General features: G+C 36.5%; 1 protein-coding gene across 1 annotated transcript in view; it reads left to right on the forward strand.

Moving 5' to 3' along the window:
* Nucleotides 1-21,403, forward strand: part of ADAM32 (ADAM metallopeptidase domain 32) — a gene marked incomplete at both ends in the record, with an annotated part of 88,367 nt that extends 66,964 nt beyond the window's left edge. The window contains 5 exons of the mRNA XM_084876257.1: nucleotides 482-572; nucleotides 1,556-1,715; nucleotides 15,163-15,195; nucleotides 17,351-17,427; nucleotides 21,171-21,403. Coding sequence (XP_084732383.1) covers nucleotides 482-572; nucleotides 1,556-1,715; nucleotides 15,163-15,195; nucleotides 17,351-17,427; nucleotides 21,171-21,403 — 594 coding nt within the window. The remainder of the gene's footprint in view (nucleotides 1-481; nucleotides 573-1,555; nucleotides 1,716-15,162; nucleotides 15,196-17,350; nucleotides 17,428-21,170) is intronic.
* Nucleotides 21,404-27,503: the final 6,100 nt, after the last annotated feature.

The following is a 27,503-nucleotide window of genomic DNA, read 5'->3' on the forward strand; positions in this document are numbered from 1 at the left end:
AAAAACTACTCCTGGGAGAGGGTGAACTCCTCGTTTGTAAGTGCAAATACTTCAAGTTACCACAGGCAATGACCCTGCTCTTAGAGATTCAGCTCTGGAAAGTGGTACCAGCAGGCCTCTGGCACACCACTGGAAGCATCTTTCACTGGAATTTAAGAACGCGTTTTTGAAATTGCACACTAAAATTTCAGGTGAACATTTCAAGATGTTAAATTTTCTTGATGCAAATATTGTGAGCCTAAATTCATAGCTTTATTTAGATGTCATGTGTGTATGTGTATGCCTGTGTCTCTCTGTGTGTGCATTTATTTAAGCTAAGAAATCAAGCATTTGGTTTATAGGCTTATCTCTCTATGTAAATATAATAAATAGAATGGCATCAGATAAAAATACAAGTAAGCTTGATGATCCATTTGATAATGTTACTTTTTATGAGAACATATTTTTATATGATCATTTAACATATAAAAAATGGTCCTAGCTGTGCACGTCTGAGAAGGAATGCCATTGTGAGAGTGGCTGGAGCGGTGCCGATTGCAATACGAAATCCAGAGGGGCTGATACAATAACAGGCAAGTGTCTGTCTCTTTACAAATCCAGCTAATACAATTCTCAAATAGCTTATCATGACAAAAACAAAGTTAGATGTTTGACACTTAGGAAGAAATGACTATTTGTAATTGAAAGGTAAATAGGCTTCTTTCAAGAAATGGAAACCAAATATGCCTTTTTAATTTTGCTCGCTTTTTCTAATGTTAACTTTCATATATTATGATTGAAGCTGAGAGTATCTTTTAAATTTGTTATTGATTGATATCATTGACTTTCCTCCTTTAAGACTATCTTTCTTTTTTATTTTTTAAAAATATATTTTATTGATTTTTTGCAGAGAGGAAGGGAGAGAGATAGAGAGCTAGAAACGTCCATGAGAGAGAAACATCGACCAGCTGCCTCCTGCACAACCCCCACAGGGGATGTGCCCGCAACCAATGTACATGCCCTTGACCGGAATCGAACCCGGGACCTTTCAGTCCACAGACCGACGCTCTACCACTGAGCCAAACCAGCTTCGGCTAAGACTGTCTTTCAATATTTCCTCCTTTATAATTGATGCTGTGATCTCAGCTCTACACAATTACTCTGCTACTATGTGTTCATTAGGGAAGAAATAAAAGAAATTGAAGATAATTTTTACTCTGAAGAAGCTTACAGTTTAAATGAGAAAAACCAACAACTTGCTGCTGTAGAGATCATAGAGGGATGCTAGCACAGCGTTGTATTTGTTCACCATGAATTTAGTTTCCGTTATTCATGCATTCATTTGGCAAATATTTATTGAAATAATATATGTTAGGTGCTGGTCATATGGCATGAGGGACACACTCAGGGGGCAGACTCAGTGTTAATGAAATAGAAGCACAGTTCAATACAATGATTATAAGTTTGCTCAAGTATCTTAATAAGAGCTTCAAGGGACTTAGTTTGCTGCAGCTTAAGAGTAAAAGTAGACAGCTAAATTGTTTTACTCTGATTTTTTAATGTCTTTTTGTTTTAGATTTAATCATGGAAAGAGATTTTTGGAAATCTACAAAGAACCAGTGGCTTCTAGGTTTATACATCACTTTACCTGTCCTCATCATAGCAATCTTAACAGCTATTACATGGAAACGTCTGAAAAGGTGGTTCAGCAAGGAAGAGGAATCCAAAAGTAGCAAGTAAATTTGTATTCTGAAGTTAAACTTTATATTACTTGAATCTAGTCATATGTAAGGCATTATTGTGAGCAGCAACAATACACTTTATAAGGACTTTTATTACTACATCAGTATATCATTTAAATATGTGATAATTTTGAATAGTCTCAATTTAGAGATACAAAATTTGGGAGTGTAGTTTAAGTAACTATCCAAAGTCATTGCCTTGGTATTTGAGAGAGGAAGAATTCTAATATATCTATATCTATTTATTTGCAAATACTGTAGAAGTTCTCAGTAACCTCTGTCACATTATAGGAGAAACACCAGAGTATTTATTAAAATACAGATTTTTGGACCTTTTCACACATGCAGTATTTCAATTTGCATTGCTGAGTCATATAAGAAATAGCTTTAAAATGATTCTCTGGGTAAAGTCTTCAGAAGTTGAATTTATAAGGAAGCTTGAAATATATTTTTATTTTAAAAAATAATTCAAAGAAAGACATAGAACAAGATGCAGATACCCATTTACCCACCATTAGAAAACAAATACTAATATTTTTCTTATATCTCTTATGAAATGATGATTACATTTATAGCTGCAATTCGCTTTTACTATTTATTTCCTACCTGTGCAGACAATCTTTACACTGAAAGTTGTTATATCTTACATATTTTTACTACATGTGGCTTATCCATGTGCCATATCTAGACTTATATATTATTTTACATATTTATACTTTTTCACAGATATATTATCTCTTCTAATTCTAATTTTGCTTTTCTTTTTATCAGTATTTCTTTTTCATGAGTAGTTTTCTCAGAGGTTTTTCTATTTTGTTAGTAATTTGAAAAATACAGGTTTTGATTTTGTAAAGATATCTATATTTTCTTTGTATATATTACCCTTAAATTATGCTCCTTTCCTCCAATGTGCTCTATTTACCTTTCCTATTTTAATTTTTCTTCATTCTAAGGTTTTATTACTTTTTTAGTCTTATTTTCCAACATATGCTATAAAACTAAAAACTTTCTCCTTGTATATAATTTTTTTAAGTTGATGAGAGAGAGAGAGAGAGAGAGAGAGAGAGAGAGAGATATCAGTTGTCTCCTGCATGCACCTCAACCGGGGATAAACCCACAACCTTTTGGTGTATGTGATAATGCTCCAACCAACTGAGCCATACCAACCAAGGTCCTTATATGTCAATTTATAATTGACATTTAGTTCAAAAAATTAGAAATTTCCAGTATGATTTCTTGTTTAAATCATGACTAAATTGTGTGGTTGTTGTTATTGTTGTTGTTTTTTTTTTTTTTTTTAGTTTCCATTTATGTGATTTATTTTTGTTGCTATAAAATTTTCCAATTTTTTTACTTATTGGGAGAAACTTGCCCTTAACCTGTCTGTTTACACAATGTCAACAGCATACTTGGTAACACTGTAGACACTTTCAGTTTTGCCATGGTAACATTTGTCGGGCATCCTATATAATAAAGATATAATATGCAAATGGTCATGCCTGAAGCATGTTGACCAACCGCATAATAACCAGATCACGGATCAGCAGGGGGGTGGGGTAGCAAGCTACAAGTGGCAGTGGAGAGCTACAGGAGGGGGCAGGACAGCAAGCTATGAGCAGGGGCATGCAGGAGGGGAGTGGGGGAAGGTACAGCAGGTGGAGAGCTACTGGAGGGCTGCAACGAGCTACTGGCGAGCTACTGGCACACTGATTGGTGCACAGGGCTGCTAGTTCCTTTATAAGTTCCATTCCCTCCAGGTCTATAGTATCACCTTTCTTGTAGGTTTACATAAGTACATGGCCAAAAGGCTTAAAGAATGTAACTCTTTTCCAAAAGGCTTAAAGAATGTAAAACAGGTATTTCTTCTTTGTTTTCCTTTATGTTGGAAATGACTGGAAGATGGTAATTCTAGTTGAAATACCCCATTTATTAATTGGGTTGTCTTGTTAGTCATTCAGATCTTTTAATCATTTTTAAAATGAGCTGTTTCCCTATTACTGCATTTGAGTATTTTGTATATGTTCTGGATACAAGCACTTTAGCATATACTAGTGACCCATTGCGTGAATATCCCTCCCCGCACCATGGGGCCTTACCTGAATGCTTTGAGCACAAACCCTTGCACTTGCCACTAGGATGAGGTTCATGTGGGCAGCCATCTTGGCTACGCCCCCTTACACCTCCTACTCCTCTCACGCCTATCACGTCATTTTGCTTTTGCTTATTCACATTAGGCCCCTGACCACCCAACAATGCCTTAAGCCACACCCTGGCCTCACCCATAAGGGCACCTCAGCTTTGCTCAGAGCCTCTTCCAAGGTCTCCAGTGCCTGCGTGCTACCTTGGCCCACCCCTGCCCTCGGCCTGGGTTCAGACCTTCTGTGGAAGGACTTTTTTTGTGATGCCTCTGAGGGCAGCAAAGTACACCCTATGGACCGGATGCTTCCTCACGTTCAGGGAACGTCCTTGCATACACCACTCCGTGGCCCTCCTCTCCACTGGCGTTCACCTTCATTCTGCTGACTCCACATCTGTCCTTGTGCCCACGTCCCTGCTTTTCACTCTAGTAATTCCTGTGCCTGAGTTTCCCCTCCCGCAATCTCTGGGCTAGGAAAGGCCAAGCCCCTACCCAGGGGCCGGCGTCTGCACTCCCTCCCACAGTTCAGGCTCTGCCCCTCTGGTTCAAGCCCCAGAGTCCCGCTGCCCGTGGCTGGTGCACTGCGGGACAGCCCCGATGCCCGGCCTCTGGGCAGGTGGGGCCACAGAAATCCTGGCAGAAGCCCCACGAAGCAGATGCCAGGACCCCCGCGGAGCTGCAGGAACCTTGGCAGAATCCGTGCACAGTGGTTCTCTGCGGGGCCTAGCTGCTCTGAGCCTGCTGCTCGGAGGCTCTCTGTGGTCCAGAGGCCCATCTGCTGCTGGGTGTGGGATGCTCACGCTGCCTTCTCTCAGCTGCCATCCCCCTGGTACTGGGAAACTCCAGCAGGGCTGAGAGGACTGAGCACCACCATCTTGTGACTATGGGTGCTGCCATCTTTATGACAGGGTGATGGTTAATTTGCATATTACCTTTTTATTAGATAGGATATGATTTGCATATATGTTCACCTACCCTGAGACTTGTCATTTTCATTTTTTATTAAATTATTATCTTTGTACATATACCATTGCCCCACCCCCCCATACATGCACTCCCTCCCCAGAGTTTTGTGTCCATTGGTTGTACTTATATACATGTATACAAGTCCTTCGGTTGATCTCTTATCTCCCCCAGATCTCCCTATCCTCCCCACTGTAATTTGACAGTCTGCTTGTTGCTTTACTGTCTCTATATCTATCCTTTGGTTCTTCAGTTTATAATGTTCTTTATCATCCATAAATGAGTTAGGTCATGTGGTGTTTCTCTTTCATTGACTGGCTTATTTCACTCAGCATGATGTTCTCCAATTCCATCCATGTTGCTGCAAATGATGAGAATTCCTTCTTTTTTATGGCAGCATAATATTCCATTGTGTAGATGTACCATAGTTTTTGGATCCAATCATCTGCTGACGGGCACCTAGGCTGTTTCCAAATCCTAGCTATTGTAAATTGTGCTGCTATGAACATAGGGGTGCATATATCCTTTCTGATTGGTGTTTCTAGTTTCTTGGGATATATTCCTAGGAGTGGGATTCCTTCAAATGGGAGTTCCATTTTCAGTTTTTTGAGGAAGCTCCATACTGTTCTCCACAGTGGCTGCACCAGTCTACATTCCCACCAGCAGTGCACGAGGGTTCCTTTTTCTCCGCAACCTCGCCAACACTTGTCGTTTGTTGATTTGTTGATGTTGGCCATTCTGACAGGTGTGAGATGGTACTGCATTGCTGTTTTGATTTGCATCTCTCGGATAATTAGTGACTTTGAGCATGTTTTCATGTGCCTCTTGGCCTTCCTTCTGTCTTCTTTTGAGAAGAAGATTCTATTTAGATCCATTGCCCATTTTTTTAATTGGGTCATTCATCTTCCTTTTATTAAGTTGTATAAGCTTTCTGTAGATGTTGGAGATTAAACCTTTATCAGTGATAACATTTGCAAATATGTTCTCCCATACAGTGGGCTTTCTTGTTGTTTTGTTGATGGTTTCTTTTGCTGTAAAAAAGCTCTTTATTTTGATGTAGTCCCATTTGTTTATTTTCATATTTTCTCTTTAGCTTCCATTGCCCTAGGGGCAGTATCAGTGAAGAAGTTCTTTTGACTTATGTCTGAGATTTTGCTGCCTGTGGATGCCTCTAGTATTTTTATGGTTTCCGTTCTTATGTTTAAGTCCTGTATCCATTTTGAGTTTATTTCTGTGTATGGTGTAAGTTGGTGATCTAGTTTCATTCTTTCACATGTGTCTATCCAATTTTCCCAACACCATTTATTGAAGAGACTATCTTTGACTCCATTGTATGTTCGTGCCTCCTTTGTCAGATATTAATTGAGCATGTGATATTTATTACTTTGATTCTACCAATCCATGAACACGGTATGTTCTCCCATCTGTTTATGTCTTCCTCTATCTCTTTTTTCAGTGTTGTGTAGTTTTCCGCGTATAGGTCTTTTACCTCCTTAGTTAAGTTTATTCCTAGGTAACTTAATTTTTTTGGTGTGGTGGTAAATGGGATTACCTTTTTAGTCTTTGTTTCTGCAAGTTCACTATTGGTGTATAGAAATGCCATAGATTTCTTGGCATTAATTTTGTATCCTGCTACATTGCCAAATTCATTTATTAAGTCTATTAGTTTTTTGATGTAGTCTTTTGGGTTTTTTATGTACAATATCATGTCGTCTGCAAATAAGGATAACTTTACTTCTTCTTTTCCAATTTGGATGCCTTTTATTTCCTCTTCTTGTCTAATTTCAATGGCTAGTACTTCCAGTACTATGCCAAACAGGAGTGGTGAGAGTGGGCATCTCTGTCTTGTTCCTGTTCTTAGTGGGAATGGTTTTAGTTTTTGCCCATTGAATATGATGTTGGCTGTGGGTTTATCATATATAGCTTTTATTATGTTGAGGTATGATCCTTGTACTCCCACCTTGTTGAGAGTTTTTATCAGGAAAGGGTGTTGGATTTTATCAAATGCTTTTTCTGCATCAATTGATATGACTATGTAGTTTTTATCTTTCAATTTGTTTATGTGATGTATCACGTTTATTGATTTGCGGATATTGTACCATCCTTGCATTCCCGGAATAAATCCTACTTGGTCATGGTGTATTATCTTTGTGATGTTCTGCTGGAGCCGATTTGCTAGAATTTTGTTGAGGATTTTGGCATCTAAGTTCATGAGGGATATTGGCCTGTAATTCTCTTTCATTGAGTTGTCTTTATCTGGTTTTGGTATTAGGGTGATGCTGACTTCATAGAAGGAGTTTGGAAGTGTTCCTTTCTCTTGGATATTTTGGAATAGTTTGAGGAGGATAGGTTTTAGTTCTTCCTTGAATGTTTGGTAAAACTCTCCTGTGAAGCCATCTGGCCCTGGGCTTTTGTTTGCTGGAAGCTTTTTGATGACTGTTTCAATTTCTTCCCAAGTCACTGGTCTATTGAGGTTTTTAGATTCTTCCTGATTGAGTTTTGGAAGGTTGTATTTTTCTGGGAATATGTCCATTTCCCCCAGGTTGTCCAGTTTGTTGAAATAGAGTTGTTCATATTTTTTCGTTACAATCCTTTGTATTTCGGCGGGGTCTGTTGTTATTTCACTTCTTTTGTTTCTGATTTTGTTTATTTGGGTCCTCTCTCTTTGTTTCGTGGTTAGCCTGGCTAGAGTTCACCAATCTTGTTTATCCTTTCAAAGAACCAGCTCTTGGTTTTGTTGATCTTATGTATTGTTTCTTTGGTTTCTATGTCATTTATCTCTGCTCTAATTTTTATTATTTCCTTCCTTCTGCTTACCTTGGGCATTTCTTTTTTTTTATTTTTTTTTTATTTTATTGATTTTATACAGAGAGGAAGGGAGAAAGATAGAGAGTTAGAAACATCGATGAGAGAGAGTCATCGATCAGCTGCCTCTTGCACACCCCCTACTGGGGATATGCCTGCAACCAAGGTACATGCCCTTGACCAGAATGAACCCGGGACCCTTCAGTCCCCAAGCCGACGCTCTATCCATTGAGCCAAACCGGTCCCGGCACCGTGGGCATTTCTTATTGCTCTTTTTCTAACTCTTTTAGTTGTAGAGTTAGATAATTTGTTACCATTTTTTCTTGTTTTTTGCAATAGGCTTGTAGAGATATGAACTTCCCTCTCAAAACTGCTTTTGCTGTGTGCCATAGATTTTGGATTGTTGTGTTTTCATTATCATTTGTTGCTGGGATGTTTTTAATTTCTTCCTTGATTTCTCTGGTAACCCAGTCCTTGTTTAATAGCATGCTGTTTACTCTCCATGTGTTTGATTTCTTTGGATTATTTTTATTGTAGTTAATTTCCAGTTTTATGTCACTATGATCGGAGAAGATGCTTGATATAATTTCTTCTTGAATTTGAAGAGACTTTGCCTATGTCCCAACATGTGGTCTATCTTTGAGAATGTCCCATGTGCACTTGAGAAGAATGTATATTCTGTGGCTTTGGGGTGGAGTGTTCTGAAGATGTCAATTAATTCCATCTGGTCTAGTGAGTCATTTAGGATTGATATTTCTTTGCTGATTTTTTGTTTAGATGATTTGTCCAAAGATGACAGTGGGGTATTAAAATTTCCTACTATGATTGTATTGCTATTAATCTCTCCCTTAACATCCTCCCGCAGTATTTTTATGTATTTGGGTGCTCCTGTATTGGGTGCATATATGTTTACTAGGGTTATTTCTTCTTGTTGGATTGCTCCCTTTAGTATTATGAAGTGGCCTTCTTTATCTCTTGTTATGTCCTTCACTTTGAGGTCTAATTTGTCAGATATAAGTATTGCTACCCCAGCTTGTTTTTCATTTCCATTCTCCTGGTAAACCTCTTTCCATCCCTTCATCCTCACTTTGTGTGTGTCTTTTTTTCTGAAATGGATTTCTTGTAGACAACAGATATATGGGTCTTGTTTTCTTATCCAATCTGTTACCCTATGTCTTTTGATTGGAGCATTTAATCCATTTACATTTACAGTTATTATTGATAGGTATTTATTGGATGCCATTTTTATTATATACCCTGAGTTCCTTCTTTGCTTCCTATTTCTTTATTTTTACAGTAGACTCTTTAGCATTTCTTGCATTGCTGGTTTGGTGGAGATAAATTCCTTCAGTCTTTTTTTGTCTGTGAAGCTCCTGATTTCACCTTCAATTTTGATTGATAACTTTGCGGGGTACAGTATTCTTGGATTCAGACCCTTCCTTTGCATGGCTTTGTATATTTCATCCCATTCCCTTCTGGCCTGATGAGTTTCTGTTGAGAAATCAGTTGCTAGTCTGATGGGGGTTCCTTTATATGTAACTTTCTGTCTCTCTCTGGCTGCTTTTAAGATTCTTCTTTTGTCGTTGATGTTTGCCAGTTTAATTATAATGTGCTGTGGGATTCATTTTTCTTGAGACTCTGTGAGCATCTTGGATTTGTGTGGGATTTTTCTTCTCTATCTCAGGAAAATTTTGTCATTATTTCTTGAAATACATTTTCCATGTCTTCCTCAGTCTCCTTTCCTTCTGGAACCCCTATTATTCAAATATTGTTTTGTTTTGTATTGTCCCAAAGTTCCCTTAGGCTCTCCTTCTGCTTTTTAATTTTTTTTCTAGAAGCTGCTCTAATTGGGTATTTTTTCCCATCTTGTCTTCTAGCTCACTGATGCGGCCCTCTGCTTCTTCTAGTCTGCTCTTGATGCTTTCTATTGAGTTCTTTATAGTAGCGATGCCATTTTTCATTTCTTCTTGAGTCATCTTCATTTCCTCTTGGCTCTTCTTCATTTCCTCTTGGGTCTTACTCATATTGTCAAATTTGTCTTCCATTCTTTTTAGCCATCTTATGATCATTACTCTGAATTCTTGCTCTGGTAGGTTGCTTGTCTCAAACTCGTTTACTTCCTTTTCTGGTGATGCCTGCTTTTCTTTCATTTGTGGGCTGTTCCTTTGTCTCCCCATGGTTTCTCTTTTCAGGATGTCTGGTTATGTAGATCTCTCTCCTGCGTTGATTTAAAGACACAAAATACAACACAACCAGGTACAACACACAAGGCACTGAACAGAAATGTATTTGCGATATTAATAACCTCCAATAAAGGTGACCACTAGGGAAAGGCAAATTAGGGGATAGGAGAGAAAGAGGGAGAGTAAAAAGAGAAGACGAGGGAGCAAAAGAAAAAGATAGGAAAAAAAATATATATATAAAGGAGTGTTGAAATGAAATTGGGAAATAGGGAGAAAGAGAGAGAGAGAGGGAGAGAGAGAGAGAGAGAGAGAGAGAGAGAGAGAGAGAAGAGACTTAGAGATAAATGGGGAATAAACTATATATATGGGGAGAGAATTTCAATAGAACAACCACTAACCCCAGCAAATGCTGGCAGCAGTACCTGGAGAATAATACAATCTACAACACCCCCTAATTTCCAGCAAAGGAAGGGAAAACAGAAGTAAAAACCAATTAAATAAGAAAATACCAAGCAACAGAAACAATAAAAGAATAAGCAAAATACTATCACTAAAAAAGCATAAAAATACAATATAATCAACATTCTCTCAAACAGCATCAAAAGGACAGTGAAGAAAACAATTTTTTTCTTTTTTTGCTAGTTAATTCAGCTCAGAGAGGGGTGTGTATGCACTTGGCACAGGGGATTGGAAATTAGATATATAAATAGGGTAGAAATTTTAGCAGGGGGGATACAGAAAGAGTAAGGAAAATCTAAAGTAGGAAAGGGTTAAGATAAACAGGATAGCAAAAGGGAGAAGGTCAGAAAGAGAGTGATGATATAAAGTTCGTGTTGAGATAGGGTTAAACAATGTTAAAGGAGAAATGAAAATAAAATGAAGAACACTAATTCCAATGTAAAATAAAGAGAAAATAAAATGGTACTTAAAAAAATTAAAATAGCAGTAGTAATAATGCTGATTGAACCTAAAAATGTAATAATTAAAAAGTTAAAATCAAGTGAGGAAAAAATTCACTTCTTAAATAAAAGATGCAAAAAGTGAAAATAAAATAAAAAATAAAAGATTTAGCAAAAAAAGTATGCAGTTGTGAAGGCCATTCACTTCTTCTGTTATTCTGTTTGGCACGCCTGTTTCAGACAGTATTGCAGTGCCCTGTGTTCCACTGCACCTCTGTGTTGTAAACTAGTCCTTGATTTTAAGATGGTAATCCCTTAGTTTCTTGGTTTTTGATCAAATAAAACTAGTAATAAACACAGTCAGTTTGTATTCCAGACCCTAGGTGGCAGTGTTTCTGGATTGATGTCCCTGACTTTTTGGCTACTCTAGCCTTTTTTTTCTATGGCACTCAATACCATTTTTTTTTTTTTTTTTTTTTTTTGCCTCGGAGCTGAATCCTAGATGATTTCTTCCCGCTCTGCTTCTCAGCTTCCAGAAAAGCAGTTTTCCCCTGCTGTCCCTTAGGGCCAGCCAATCTGGGTGATCTCTCCTTTGTAATCAGAAGCAAAGGGTTGCAGGGGAACCAGCCTAGGTGCGCAATGGGCCAGTCTGCGCGCACTTACAAACAGACTGCTTTCCAACTCCTTTGTTCTCCCTCCCTGTCGGATCAGAATGGGTTGCTCCCTAGAGAACCCCACTATTAGCAACCTTGGGGACCTCCGTCCACTCTCAAATCACACCAGACTCAACAGCTGGGGACTTTTGTGGACACAGATTTCCACGGTCCCAGTGTGCGCTTTTGCCTCTACCACCACAGAGGCCACAGCTTCTGCGGCTGCAGCTTTTGCTGTTGGGACACAGACACCCCATGTTATCCCAGGCAAAATCCAACCTTTCTGTGGAATCCGCGTGTCCGCACCACAGTTGTGGTATTTTCAGGTCTCAGGTAAGATCCCCAGTTGCAGCACTGATGTGGTTGTGAGAGGCAGCGTGTACAAATGTTTACCTTGCCGCCATCTTCCAGGAAGTCTGACAGTTCTGGCAGCTAGAAGACAGAGATGAGGGTACTAGCCTGGTCTGGTGAGGGCCTTCTTCTCTCATTTTCATTCTTTAAAATAGCAAAAGTTTTAAATTTAATGAAATCCACGGTTCACTTTCTTTTTTTATAGATCATGATTTTGGTGTTGTCCTTAGGAAATATTTACCTAACAAAATTCATGAAGATTTTCTCTTATTTTTTTCTCCTAAAAATTTTTATAGTTTTAGGTTTTGCATTTAGGCTTATGTTCAGTTTGAATTGAGTTTTATATGATTAAAGAGGTATGGAAACAATGGCTTTTTCTTTTGCATAAGAATATTCAGTTCTTCAAGTGCCATTGCTTTTTAAGCTTCTTTAAGCCTAATTAGAATAATCACCAGTACTGAGGCAATACTCTGGAGAAACTGCACAACTCACCATGAATTATGAGATTTTTCACCTGAAGTGGTGGAAACACAAACTATTCCTGTTTCTATGTAGCACAGTGGATTGCTCCTTTTCTTCATTTGCAACCTCTCTCTCTCCTTCCCACCTTGCCCCTGGCTCAGGTGACTTCCTCACTTGCACTCAATAATCCATCTTCTGCTTAAGAGTCAAGAGGGACCCTGCACAGTCTTAGGAGCTCTCTGTGTGCAGCTCTTTCCACTTTCTCCTTTTTTGTCCTGTGAATTCTAGCTGCCTTTCCCTTCCTAGTCACCCTATCTATTACCTCAAATCAGGGAAACTTCTGGTTTTGCCTGCATTTTTCTTGCTGTGCTACAGATTGAAAATTCTCACCAGGCAATAAAAAGGGTCAAATATACTGTAGGTCTCATCTTTTTTATTCCCTTCTCTAAGAGATCATTGTCCTGAATTGACATATTAAATGTCTAAAAATCACAGTTTCATTTTTGTCAGGATTTCTAGTTATTTCAGGTGGGAGGGTAAATTCAGTGTGTTACTCCACCTCTGCCAGAATTGGAAATGTCTTTATTATTTATAATTGCATATCTCACATTTGTTTTATTTCCTCAAGTTACTCTTTCATTTCACCAATCTTTTTTTTCATCTTTGTCCTGTTTTAGACTTATGAAATCTATTCCTGCAAAGATCTTTATGGATATTCTAAATACTCGGCCAGGGCGAGTCTATTTTGAAGAAGTGACGTTAAAAGAAGTTTTAAGTTTAAAAATTTGGCTCTCAAAAGAAATTTCAATCATTGTACTATTGATATTTGGCTCTGTTGACTAATGAGTTTGGCAACCACTGGCTTAGGCATATGTATATGTATATGTATATGTATATGTATATGTATATGTATATGTATATGTATTATATAATTGATTTCAGAAAGGAAGAGAAAGGAAGAGACCGGGCATGTGTCCTTGACCAGAATTGAACCTGGGACTCCTAAGTTGCAGACCAATACTCTGTGTGCTGAGCCAAATCACCAAGGGCTATGCTGTATTTCTTGGAGTGTGACTTTTGTTGATTTGCTGACTCTCATGTTTCGTGGTTTATAATCATAGACTCTTTTATTCTCAGTGCTGATGATTTTCCTATGAGAATTCTGCATGCCCTTGTTGAAGATACATACATTTGGTTGTTCTTTTTTCTTCTTCTTCTTTTAAAGCAAAACTGTTTTTACAATTGCTAGTCATGGTATTCAGGAACTTGTAGTTTTTGAACTAAGGATCCTAAAGTATATTTTTTAAAGTCTTGAGATTCCTTCACTGATGCATTCTTTCCATCAATATATCCTCATTTTTTCTAGATTCCAAAGGTTTTTGTTGCTGTTTGTCTGTTTTTTTCAATCTTGAGACAAACTTTATTTCTTTCCTCCTATGTGCACTTGTAAAAAAAAATTTAAACTTATTGGGATGTCATTGGTTAATAACAATATATAGGTTTCAAATGTATAATTCTATGGTCAGAATTTTTATTATCCATATTTCATGGGTGTTATGGCTCCTGACTGCCAGGTTGAATTAACCTGTTAACCGAGCGGGACCTATAAATACGTCAAACATAAACAATATCGGGAACAGGTAGGATGTATGAATACGTCCTTGAAATATACTGTATGTTGCGCCCCGAGAGGGACGGTATATATTTTTTTGTAATCTTTAAAAAAAAAATTTTTTTATTGATTTTTTACAGAGAGGAAGGAAAGGGGAGGGATAGAGAGTTAGAAATATCGATGAGATGAGAGAGAAACATCAATCAGCTGCCTCTTGCACACCCCCTACTGGGGATGTGCCGGCAACCAAGGTACATGCCCTTGACCGGAATCAAGGTACATACCCGGGACCTTTAGGTCCGAAGGCCGATGCTCTATCCACTGAGCCAGACCGGTTTCGGCTATTTTTTGTAATCTTTATCATTGTTTGTAAAATTTATAATTTTTTAATTCGACGTGTCCATTTTTTTTTTGTCGGTATTCTTTTCTATTTTTTTTTTGTAATTTTGTATTTTCATTTGTGCTTTATATATATAAATAAACGAATATATATATATATATATATATATATATATATATATATATATATATATATTCATTTATTTTCATTAAGTATAAATAAAAAAAATAATATGAAATTATGTCCTCTGGGCGTGATGTACTGACACGTCCTAGTGAAAGAGTACGCGCCCGTTACAGGTTGTGTCATTAAAAAGGCACTCCCTGGTTAACAGGTTAAGGTGCTCACTCACAGTTTTCTGACATGCAAAGGCCTTGGACTTGATTTATTTCTAAGAAAGGGCTATTAAATCTCTAGACCCAAAGTTGAATCACTGGCTTAGACAACCCAGGAGGCATTCAGTTTTAGCTCCTGTTTATCCTTCGAACTCTATTTTTTATTTTTACTAGCACCAGGAGAAGTCTTTTCTTGTTTTTAATCTCAGCTATGTATTAAATTTTTATGCTAGTTTTTTTTCAGCACTCTTCCTGTGTAAGGAATGGAAAGGACAAATATCTTTCCTGCCTACTCTGTAAGCAATGCCTAGAAGTCAGTAGGTGTTTTTATTTACCAAGTGTAGCATTTCTTTATCAATAATTACAAAGCTAAAAATTGAGGAATAGAGATAAGAATCAGACATTCAGAATCAAACTTATATTTTGTATTTAACAGTGACAAGCAAAAAGCAAGGGATATCTGTGCCTTATTAACACCCTTCTCACTGAGGAATTGGATATTTGCATTCTTTCTGGATGAGGAATATGGCTAAATAAAGTTATTTATTGGCATCTTTATTCAGTGACCCTTGACATTATTTTCTTTATTGATAACCAGTCTTGTAAAGAGATAATACTGCTTATAAAATGGCCTATTATTCATGCAATAGACACACTTTCTAGAAGTAACTTGAGACATTTTTTTATTTTTAACTATCCAGATCAAAAGGCAGCATTCAAACGTATAGCACCAGGTAAGTAAATTAGAAAGTTTCTTAATATACATGTTGAAAATTAAAAATAAGCTAATTATTCACAATTAAGTTCTACATTTTGTTTGAACTCCTGCAGTTGGTGAAGTAATGCCCTGAAACTAGAGTACTAATGTATAAGATTTTACTTTCAGGTAAATTAGTCTTTTATTCATTTGGAAGTCTACTTTGAAGAAACAAGGAATAAAGTAGTTCACTCTAATAAGAGATTGATATGTATAATTAATAAAAAAAGGATGTGTAGTAATAACTTGGAAATATTGCAGGTTTGGTTTTGATCATTGCAATAAAGCATTACAATAATGTGAATTTTTTGGTTTCCTAGAGCCCATAAAAGTTATGTTTACATTTATTATAATCTAGTAAGTGTGCTGCAGCACTATGTTTTACAAACTGATGTACATAATTTAAAATTCTTTCTTGCTAAAAATTGCTCTCCATCATATGAGCATTCAGTGAGTCATGACCTTTTTGCTGGTAGAGGGTTTTGTTTCAGTGTTGATGGCTACTGACTGCTCGGGGGAGGAGGGGTGGTGGCTGCTGAAGGCGGGAGTGGCTGTGGCAATTCCTTAAAATGAGACAACAATGAAGTTTGACTCATCAGTAGACTCTCTTTCCCCCCACAAATGATTTCTCTGTAACATGTGAGGCTTTTTGATAGCATTTGCCCACAGTCCTTTCAAACCCTACCACTGCTTTATCAATTTAGTTTGTTATAATTTAAATCTCTTGTCACTTCAACAATCTTTACAGCATCTTCATCAGAAGTAGATTCCCTCTCAAGAAACCACTTTCTTTGCTTAGCCCTAAGAAGCAACTCCTCATCTGCTCAAGTTGTATCATGAAATGGCAGCAGTTCAGTCACATCTTCATGCCCCACTTCTAATTCTAGTTCTCCTGCCATTTCCACCACACCTGCAGTGCTTTGTCAGCTGAAGTCATCCTTTGCAGAAGGTTTTCCATTTGCTTTGCACAGACCCATCAGAGGAATCACTATCTATGGCAGCTATAGCCTTACAGAATCTATTTCTTAAATATTAAGACGTGAATATTGAAATTGCTCCTTGATCTGTGAGCTGCAGAAGGGATGTAGGGTGTGCAGGCATAAAACCAACACTAATCTCATTGTCAGAGTTCTTTATCAGCATTCTTAAGTAACCAGGTATATCATCAAGAGCAGAATTATTTTGAAGAACATTTTCCCTGAACAATAAGTTTCAACACTGGGCTCGAAGTATTTATTGAACCATGTTATAAACAGATGTGGTGTCATCTAAACTTCGTTGTTACATTTATACAGTGAAGGCAAAGTAGACTTAACATAATTCTTAAAAGGTCTGTTTTTTTTTTTTCCAACGGTGAGCATTGGCTTCAACTTGTTACCAGCAACCTTAGCACCTAATAAGAGAGCCTATTTTTGAAGCTTTGAAATTAGGCAATGACTTTTCCTCTCTAGCTATGAAAGTCTTAGATGACATCTTTTAATATAAGTCTTTTTTCTACACTGATTATATTGTTTAGTGTAGCCACCTTCATCAATTATCTTAGCTAGATCTTTTATAACTTGCTACAGCATGTATGTCAGCACTTGCTGCTTCACCTTGTACTTTTATGCTTCATTCCTTAAACCTCACAAACCTACCTCTATTGGCTTCTAACTTCTTGTTTAATGGATTCTGTTCCTTTATTGATCTCTATGAAAATCCTAAGCATTCTTTTGTTGCCGTTTTTCTGTTACCTGTAATTCTTCAGTTTGCTCTGGCTTTGGACATTGCCTCTTAATGTTTTTTTTTCTTCATTGATTGTAAAGCCATCTTAAGCATCCAGAATTATTTCATGAGAATTCTTTATATTCTCTTTGTAGAATCCTCTATGTGGAGATTATTTCATGTTTTATCTTCTTAAGCCATACATTTTTACAGCATTTGTTAGACCTGCAGATAGAAAATTCAATGGAAGCATGAATTGGTATCCAGAACCTATACTTGTTAAAGACTTAAGGCTCCTGATTCTCTGTGTGATATTTTTGTTATCCATATTCTTAAACCACATTTTAAAAATCAATTAGGACTCTGTGTCTCTAGGTGATCCTTTTCTATCTACACTTCTAAAGAAATCTCCCTGCCACATCCTAAAGACTAATAGTGGAAGCTTTTACCATCCTTGTCTCATGGATGGAAAGGCCTTTCATGGCTCTCAAGTTTGGAGAAGAAGGTTAGTTGCGGCCTTCCAGGAGGTCTCCGCTCATAACTTGATGTGTTGAATAGATTGATGGAACTCTGGAATCATCCTGCTTTCATTCCTACTTACCTTTTGTTCTTTCAAACTATATTAAAAATGTCCCTTTCTTTTTAGAATTTTGGTTGGTATTTTGTGATATTTTTTTCAACTTATCTGAAAAATAAGTTGTGAGGTTGGACGGGTACATAACCCTGTCAGCCCAGTGTGTCTAATTGTCTAGAAGTCAGTGAAAGTTTTAAATCATGACCTGTAATAATTTGTTTATCAGTAGATAAAACATTAGGTTGGATCCTGAAGGCTGGAATCAGGCATTCAAGATCAAGCATATAGTAGTGATAAGGAGAAAAATAAATGTGTTTATTTCTTCCTTTTCCTAGTTGGGGATTTGAATTTGATATTTATTATTATCTTTTTTATATTATATTGTATTCATTTTTTTTTTTTTACTAATTGAGAGTGCTATTTATTTGCATACCCTAATTTTGTAATCACTTGATGTTATTCATTAGTATTGATTAGTGCTCTAAAAAAGTTAATTTAGGTTATAGAATGGTCTGACTTTCACTTTTTAACAAAGGCAGATTTTTAAAAGAATGAACTTAGAACCATTGTTTTCACTCTCATTTAGGTCCAAATCAAAAAGCAGCAGGGAATCAGATATTTCCAAGTAAGTAAATTAGGGATTAGTTCTTAAAACAAGTGTGTTTAAAAATAAGATTAACCAATTGATAATCAACAATTGATTCCTAAGTACTAATTGAGCAATAAAAATTGGTACAGTACCATACCAAAAAAAGAACCTATTGGTATTTCTCAATCTAGTAGCTAGTGAATATTTACCTAAATAAATGTCTTCATTCATCCAGTTTGTTAATGGATATAGAGAGTTCACTTTTGGATGATTGATAATGTTTATGGAGCTGACTCATAAATGGGGAAGTTTACTTCTTCATTTGGAGACTCTTCAACTAGAAACTCAGTGTGTATACTCATGCATAGCTGAGTGAACGCTTGCTTACCATGGTCACTTAAATATTTGCTGAAGAAAAATATCATAAAGGAACAATAATTCTGTTTCTCCCATTGCCTCTCAGTATTACAAAGTAGTTATAATTAGATCCCCCTCCATTACCCAAAAGGTGGATATCTCTGTGTAATAATACAATAAGTGTTTAATTTCTTACATCCAAAATTTTTGGGTTTGGGGATCCTTCAGCAGATATAAAGTATTTGGAAGTTTTCACTCCACTCCCTCTGATTTAAAAATTCTTTATTTACTTGGATAGTGGCTGTTGTTTTATACCTTTTAGATTCCTCCAGAGCCCACTGCTATTCCAAGACACATCCAAATCCACAGAATAAACGTTTTAGGCTGCACATTGGTTATATAATTCCTCTTATTCCAGAAAAGGTTTCTTTTCATAGCAATGACTGCTATTCCTGTTTTTTACTTCTCATTATTGCTATGATCTTCTTCTCATGGTGGTACTTTGTGGTCACGAGTTACTATTAGCAAACTACAAAAATAATTTTCATTATTATGTCCTCTCTGTGCTGTGGAGCTATTATGGTGCTCAAACTCAGCAGAAAGGTCTCAGTTAACTTTTTCCTCACCTTGGACTTATGACTTATCAAACCCTGCCATTTTAGAGGATAAAGGCCACTTTTAGTTTGGTCAGCATTGTATAGCCAACATGTAGCTAAGTTCTTGGTTAATAGTATGTGCTTAATAAATATTTTGTACTGTGTGGGTCTACATGTATATGGATTTTTTTTTCAATAAACACATAGGACATTTTACATTTATTTTCCCTTCCTTATAATGTTTTCTTAATAACAGTTTCTTTCCTCTGGCTTATTATTAGAATATAGTATATAACATATATCACTACAAAATACTTATTAATCAACTATTAATGTAATGAGGTTTCTGATTAACAGTAGGCTATTAGTAGTTATTTGCAGGCCTAAGCCATCAGTAGGACATCCCCTGAGGGCTCCCAGTATTTGAGAGGAGGCAGGCTGGGCTGAGAAACCCCTCCCAAGTGCATGAATTTCATGCACCAGGCCCCTATTTATTTATAATAACCAAGATTTGAAAGCAGAGCAAGTACCCATCAGTAGGTGAGTGAGTATAAAAACTGTGGTACATTTACACAATGGAATACTACTCGCTGTAATACAGAAGGAAATCTTACTCTTTTTGACAGTGGATGGACCTAGGGATTATATGCTAAATTAAATCAGCTAGTCAGAGAAAGACAAATACCATTCGATTTAACTTATATGTGAAATTGGATGAACAAAGTAACAAACAAAATAGAATCAGATTCGTAAGTAGGGAGAACAAACTGATAGCCATCAGAGGAGAAGATGGTAGGGGTCTGAGCAAAAGATAAAGGAATTAAGCAAAAAACAAACAAACCCAAACCCTTAAAATACAATACAACCATATAGACACAGACAAAAATATGTTGATTATCAGAGTAAATAGGGTTAGGGGAAGGTCAAGGCGGGTAAAGGGGAGATAAATGATGATGGAAGGATGCGAAAGATAAAACTATACTATCACTGAAGTTTATAACTAACTATATTATCTTCTCTGTCAATTAACCTCACTTAGTTTGTCTTCATTTTATTCTTTTACTTTTTTATTTTTTTTGTTGAGGCTTCTGACATAAGTATATGATTATAAAAATAGAAAAGAGACCCAATAGTTTGATTTCAACACTTGATAATAATTTGTATAAAATATAAATTTGGCTAATAATAGTTACCTTTCTCCAAAATTTTGAAAGGAAAGAGGAAGAAACTTTTATAAAATTATAAGATTGTATTATTTCCTTGTTTATTTAGCTCTGAATCACAGGAAACCACCCAATCATAAAATACTAGGTGAGTACATTAAGAGATGTCTCAAAATAAATGTTTGAAATTATAATGAAATTCATAATCCACAACTAATTAAGTTATTTATTGGGTAGATGAATTGGTAAATAGATTATATAAAAATAATCTATTAATTTTTACTAACCCTTGAATGGGCATTTGAGTCACTTAGTCTTTTTTTTTTTTTTTTTTTTTTAGTTTCTTAAAATTCTTTTTTTTTTTTTTTAATTGTTTAAAGTATTACATATAGTAGTAAGTTATTTTGGAAGTTGTTGCTGAAGAGAGAATAGAATCAAACTATTGAATTTAATAAAACATAAGATATATAAATTAGCCTGTAAAATTAATCAGGGCCACTTTATTCATTAGGCACTATAGTCACAATGCATAAGGCCTGTGAGTTTCCAAGTTCCAAAAACATTGTTTATAACATGAAAAACAAAAATGATTGCTTAAAGATATGAGAAAGTAAAATTAACCTGTATCTAAATTTCTAAAAAATGAAAGATGAACAGAATATTAATGAATTAATGGAATGTTAATTCATGAACATTTCATTATAAGTGGGAAAAAAATGTTGGATTTTCTTATTTGCAAATACTTCTAGTTAAATATGGTTTTTCCTAAAAAGTCTCAGAAAATTGTAGGATAAGTTATAGCCAAGTACTAGTATCACAAGCAAAATTACAAAAATTCTAAAATTCTTTTTTTCTGCCATATAATTTTTTTTACTTGCCAATACTCCAACTGTTTGTATGTTTTACAGTGCAAGGGAATTTATTTGCTGTCAGTACTTTAAGTATATGTGTCTTTGTTCTCTTCCACAGTAACTAGTGATTTCTTCAGAAGTGAATGGATAATACTGAATGTCTCACTGAGAAATAAAAATTCTACCTTCCCTCGCCTAGTCACAGCTGAAGGAAACAATAAACTAAGTGTGGACCAATTTTCCTGCCTGTCTGTTTTCCTCTCTTCCTCCACCTGCACTTCAGTCATTCCATGGCCCTCAATTGAAGATAGTCATTTCGACATGGCATTCCCATCTACGTCAGTTACCTGAACTCTTCTCCACAGCTCTCCCACCACCCACTTGGATTTACTGCCTGAAGCCCCAATGCTGGGGATTGGTACCAACTGCTCTTATCCAGGAAGGGCTCTGGATGGTGGGCTATGTTCCTCCTCCTGGTCCTTCTCATCGGATTTGGCTGCAGCATGCAGGCCTCAGTAAATCCAGATTTTGCCCATCTCACACCCTCCTCCCCAAGCCAGGCTTCTGAGAGAGTCTGTGTTCACTTTGGAGGCTGTACTTTAACACCCAGGCCCTTGCTTTACCCACCACCTTTCTCTTGCTCCTCTGCTATGAGACCCACAGGGCAAATTGGTTCATTTGGCTGTGTGCAGTGAAGCCCAAATGAAACACAAACAAAGGTTTGCAGCAAAGAAAGTAAAAGTTTATTTAAGGAATGACGCCAAGCCCCAGAGACAGGTCTAAGACCTGGTTCCCCAATGGTCTCTAGAGAAAGGTTTTTTAGGGGAAAAAAATCGGTCATCGTGACTAAGGGGTTGTGAGCTCTACTGATCAGTTGGGGCCAGGTTAGGGATAGCTCATAATTGCATCTGGTCCATGAACTGGTTTCATGAGGGTATGGTAAGTAGGGCCATTCAGCTTTCATAGGCATGGGACTAAAACAAAACAATTGAAGATATTATCTTTAGTTTGAGCAAAACAATATTCCCTTGATTAGCAGATCTGAGGCTTTATTCTTAACACAGTTTGAATTGACCAGAACCTCACATCCTAAGAGAGATGCAGGCCAAAGTTAGCCACTGCCTGTGTTCTGCACAGGGCCACCCAGCCTCAGCTGCAAAGAGATCTGCAGCTGAATGTACTTGGGCTGAGCTTAGAGGTACCCAGGAGAGGCCTAGCTGTGAACAGTAGTTGGCTGATGTTCATGCCGGGCCTGGAGCCACTTCATGAAAGGTATGAGCAAGCTGAGGCTAGGTGTTATTTGTTTAAAAGACTTTAGAAGAACATAAGTTTTATATAATAATTTTATCTACTTTATTCATTTATAGCTCACTGTTCTTCAAACGGTCATGAACCAGCTTTATCATCACACTGATTCTCTGAATAATAATGAGTGTAACATTTGATATATACGCATTATACATTTACTGTATATGAGATTCTTATTTTTAACATTTTGGAAATTATACTATCATTCTTCCAGTGAATAGCGAAATTATATTTCCAGGAAGGTCAGGGTGAGCAATCAACATGCTTTCAAGTGAGGTGCATGATGAGCTGATGGGTAGGTATGATCAATAAATAAACAGTTATCAGGCAACTTTATCTGAAAACATAATGATGAATAGCAGGCACATAGGCAGCCACTCCTCATTATTGGTACAAATGCCTGAAGTTTCAAGGATTCATATGGGAAGGTAAGCTTCAGCTAGTTCTGTAAAAAGAGTTTTCCAAAAATCGGTACTATTGAAGAAAACTAGATAAGGAAGAAAGACTGAATAAAGTGATTACAGTGGAAAAGATGTCACTGCCATCAAAAGAACCATTTAACTATATTGTGACATTTTAAGCATGTTATAAAATATGTATATATTGTAATCTATCATCTATGTATCTCAGGGCTTTCCAGCCTTTAGCATGGATAAAAATCATCACCTGGGATGCCTCATTCCCAGAGATTCTCATTCCGTAGGTTTGGGGTGGGGCCTGAGATTCAGCATTTCTACAAGCTCCTTGGTGATGCTGGACCACCCTTTGAGTAGGCCTACTGTAGTTAGTTGTCTTTTAGCCAATTGATCAGAGTCTAGAAGCTCTGAGTTGATGCTTATTGTACAACTTTTCTCACTTAAGATACTGGGAAATAACTTTTCATTAGTGTTTTCATCTGTCATATCTAACTATAGGAATATACTATCAATGTCAAATAGGGATGCCATTCCCCCTCTAGATTCCAAATTCAATAGCAAGATAGATAAAAGAGGCAGACTAATGTAGAACAAATAATCATTTTTTATTACTGGTTTAGCTGAGATGAAAATAAGGCTGAGGATATTACTGACTAAGCTGAAATGGAACATAAAGCTGAGAAATGAAGCTTTTCATAATTTGCCCCCATATTAAACTTACACATTTACGCATGCCTTATGAAGGTACAGAAAGGAATTTTGGGCAAATACTAGGAATAATTCCCTTCTATTTATAAAAATTCTCTTCTCTTCCCTCATCCAATATTAATAGGTTCTTTTTATGAGGCAAAGAGGAAAAGTTCAGATTCAGAACATGAGAGATAACTATCAAGCAGCGGGCTTTCCAACAATTTTTATTTGTTAAGATATCATTGAATAATAATTACCCAAATTCATTTCTCAACTTTTTGCTTATATAGTACTTTCCCCCTTTGTTTAAAAAGTCCCAGCAGAACTTGAGACCTTTTTCTGTGCTCCCCTCCTCCTCATCGTTCTCCTTTCACAACCATTTTGGGAAGGAACATAATTTATTTATACTTAAATTTTCTGTTTACAACCTAACATGTGCTTTTATACTCACCTAGTAGTGAATGCCTTTTTTATTTTTTATTTAATTTATTCGGAGTAACATCTATCTATATATAAAAGCCTAACATGCAAAGTGTCCCTTTGGGAGTTCAACAGACCGGGAGTTCAATTGCTCACTATGTTGTGCACTAACCACTAGGAGATGGCATGGAATGAAGGAAGGCCTTGGCTGGCAGCTGGCAGCTGGGGAAGGGAGTCCCCGGCTGGCAGCTGGCATAAATTTTATGCACCGGGCTTCTAATTGATTAAGATCATATAAGTTTCAAGTGTACATTTCTATGATACATGATCTGTATACTGCATTGTGTGCCTATCACTCAAAGTCCAGTAATTATACATCACCATATATTTGGCCTCCTTTACCCTTTACTTCCCCCCACCATCTCTTCCCTCTGGTAACCACCATACTGTTGTCTGTGTTTATGGGTTTCAGTTTTATATCCCACATATGAGTGAAATCATATGGTTCTTAGCTCTTTCTGACTGACTTATTTAACTTAGCATGGTATTCTCAAGATCCATTTACATACTTGCAAATGGAGTTATTTCATCTTTTTTTATGGTTGAGTAGATTCCACTGTATGTATGTACTACATCTTCTTTAGCCAATCATCTAAGAAGGACACTTTGGTTGTTTCCATGTCTTGGCCACCGTGAATAATGCTGAAATGAACATAGGAGCATATAGCTTTGCAAATAAATGTTTTCAGGTAAATACCCCAAAGAGGGATTGCTAGGTAGGTCATAGGGTAGCTCTATTCTTAATTTTTTGAAGAATTTCCATACTGTTTTTCTTAGAAGCAGTACCAATTTATTTTCCTACCAGCATTGAATAAGGATTGCCTTATCAATGAATGCCTTCTTATTTTAGGCCTATATTGTCCAATATGGAAGCCTTTACGAAATATGGCCATTAAGCACTTGAAATGTGGCTAGTTTGATTGAGACTAGTATCAAATACACACCAAACTTTGAAAATTTAGAACAAAAAGGAATGTAAGATGTCAATAATGCTTTGCATTGATTACATGTTGAAATATTTCATTATTTTTTTCATTTCATTTTGATTTTTTTTTAATGTGGCTGTTAGAAAACTTAACATTGAATCTGTGGCTTCTATTATGTGCCTTTTGACAGGATTAATTTATATCCTAGATGACTGATAATGTTATCTATTATTAAATCCAATTACAACTTCATTCTCATTCAAGGCACAAAAAAGTGAGGTTCCTCTAGCTATTCAGAGAACTATTACAAAGTAAATAGATCTTAAAAATTCCAATGGTAAAGAGAATGTGTAAAGACAACATCACGCCTCTTGAGTTTTAAAATACAATCTCTTGTAGGAATGCCCAAGCTTTGGGTCCTGTGTCTTTTAATGACAATGTGGTAAGTGTATCTTCCCTAAAGTAAGCGTTTTTATATATGAGTTTGTGTTTTTGTTTGTTGTTGTTGTTGTTGTTGTTTTTCTTTTGTAACTAAAATATTTGCCTGTTACTGAGAAGTTTCACAGGGTTCCTGAGCATATTCTACTCAATTATTCTTTATCTACTAGAAACAAATGGATAGTATATTCTTTAAGGCAGAATAGAGTCTTAAATCTGCCATTTTCCAAGGCAAAATGAACACAAGCTGGTGATTGGCATATCAATTTAGAACAGGTGAAATGATAAGAACCCTAGGCTGACAGATAAGGGGGCATTTATAATGTAGAGATCACCATTAATCACATTTAAACTGATTGCTGTTTAATATATAATATTTGCTTTGTTGCTAGCTTTATTTAATTTCCAGCTGCATGACTTCTCCGTTTGTGTTAACTCTCTATACAGTATTCAGAATAAAATTTCCCATTTTAGTATGATCTAGTATACACTAATAAGGTAGGTGTCAATTCACCCCATCCTAAATAGATCTAGGTCTAAGACTGATACTCCTGACTCTCATAAGTTTTGATCCTAAAATGATATATATTTTGTTATTATGTTCATTAATTCTTTCCTCCATATTCTCCATTCTACTGTTGAACTCATCCAGTGAAGTTTTTCTTTAATTTTGTTAATATATATTTTTTTAGTTCAAAACTTTCCATTTAGTTCTTCTTTGTAGCTTTTATTTCTTTGCTGAGACTTTCTATTTTGTTTTCAATTGGTTTCAAGTGGCTCTTAATTTCCCATTGACGCTTTTTGTAATAGCTTTCTTAAAATCTTCATCAGATTAATCCTACATCTCTCCATGTCATCTTGTGGCAGTTTATTGTCTTTTCTAGTTCAGTTCAAGATTTTCTTAAATTTGGTTTGACATTTGGATTTTATCTTATGAGACACTTAAGTTTCCTACAGCACCTCCAGTGGCATTGTGGGTAGGTATGAAACTTGCATCTTCCTACTTAGTCTTCTCTGAGACCACCCTGATACTTGGGGGAGAATGGTTTCTTGTTATTGCCATCAGGGTGGAAATCTAGGCTCTCTACTCTGCCTCTGCTGATGGGGTTGTGTTTTTTCCTGTGGCTCCTGGGGAAATTGTCAAAGTCTGCTGTCTTGTTAGATTGTTCCTGTTGTGGTCCTTTGGCTAGGGAAAGGAGGCTTTTCTTGGAGCTTATGATTATTTTTTGTCTGCTCCTGTTGGTGTTTCCAAACCGTTGGCTTCTCTAGCACCCAGCCTGGGATATATGAGGCAAAAGAAAACTCAAGGAGCTCACTGCCATTTTGTGACCTAAAGAAGTAAAATTTTTTTCCCTTTATTTTTATTTTTTAAGTGTTTAACAAATATTTATTGTTCAGATTATTACAAATGTTCCTCTTCCCCCTCCTCAATTGCTCCCCTCAACCAGGTTCCCACCCCACCCTCTGCCCTTTCCCTACCCCCCATTGTCCTCATCCATAGGTGCACAGTTTTTATTCAGTCTCTTCCAGCACCCCCCACTCCCCTTTCCCCCCAAGAATTGTCAGTCCACTCCACTTCCATACCTCTGATTCTATTATATTCACCAGTTAATATTGTTCATCAGGTTTTTTTTAATTCCCTTGGCTTTTAGTTTCATTTGTTGATAGTTACATATTTGTTGATCATAATTTTTATCTTTATCTTAAAGAAGTAAAATTATTATTACCACACTGTGCATGATTACACAGTGTGGTAATAATAATGGGATATTAAATGAGTTATATATATTTGACATGTCTATACTTGAAGAGGGTTTATACGGGGTTTCTTGCATGCAACAGCTGTCCAATAATGGCACATCCAACAATTCAATTTAGAAAAGTCACAGAGTTTGCAACGGTTTTTGCAAATATGTGCATTTTGCCTGTTTGGACAGTCTGGAAATATAATAGGTGGAAATTTGTTTGCTATGAGTAATTTGAGCGTTTTTTTAAATCTTTATTCCTCCTCCTCACTGTAACTAGAAATTACTTCAAAAATCGTGGACCTAAGTAAACTATACAAACACAAGCCTCAGTAAGCACCACCCCAATCTGAGAATTAGGAACCACCCAGCTTTTCCTTCCTTAACAATACACTGAATGTGAGTGAATGTTGACAGTCTTCCCTGAGCCCTACCTGCCCACAGGCTT

Source organism: Pipistrellus hanaki, assembly GCF_964339955.1.
Source record: "Pipistrellus hanaki genome assembly, chromosome: 3".
Lineage (NCBI taxonomy): Eukaryota > Metazoa > Chordata > Mammalia > Chiroptera > Vespertilionidae > Pipistrellus > Pipistrellus hanaki.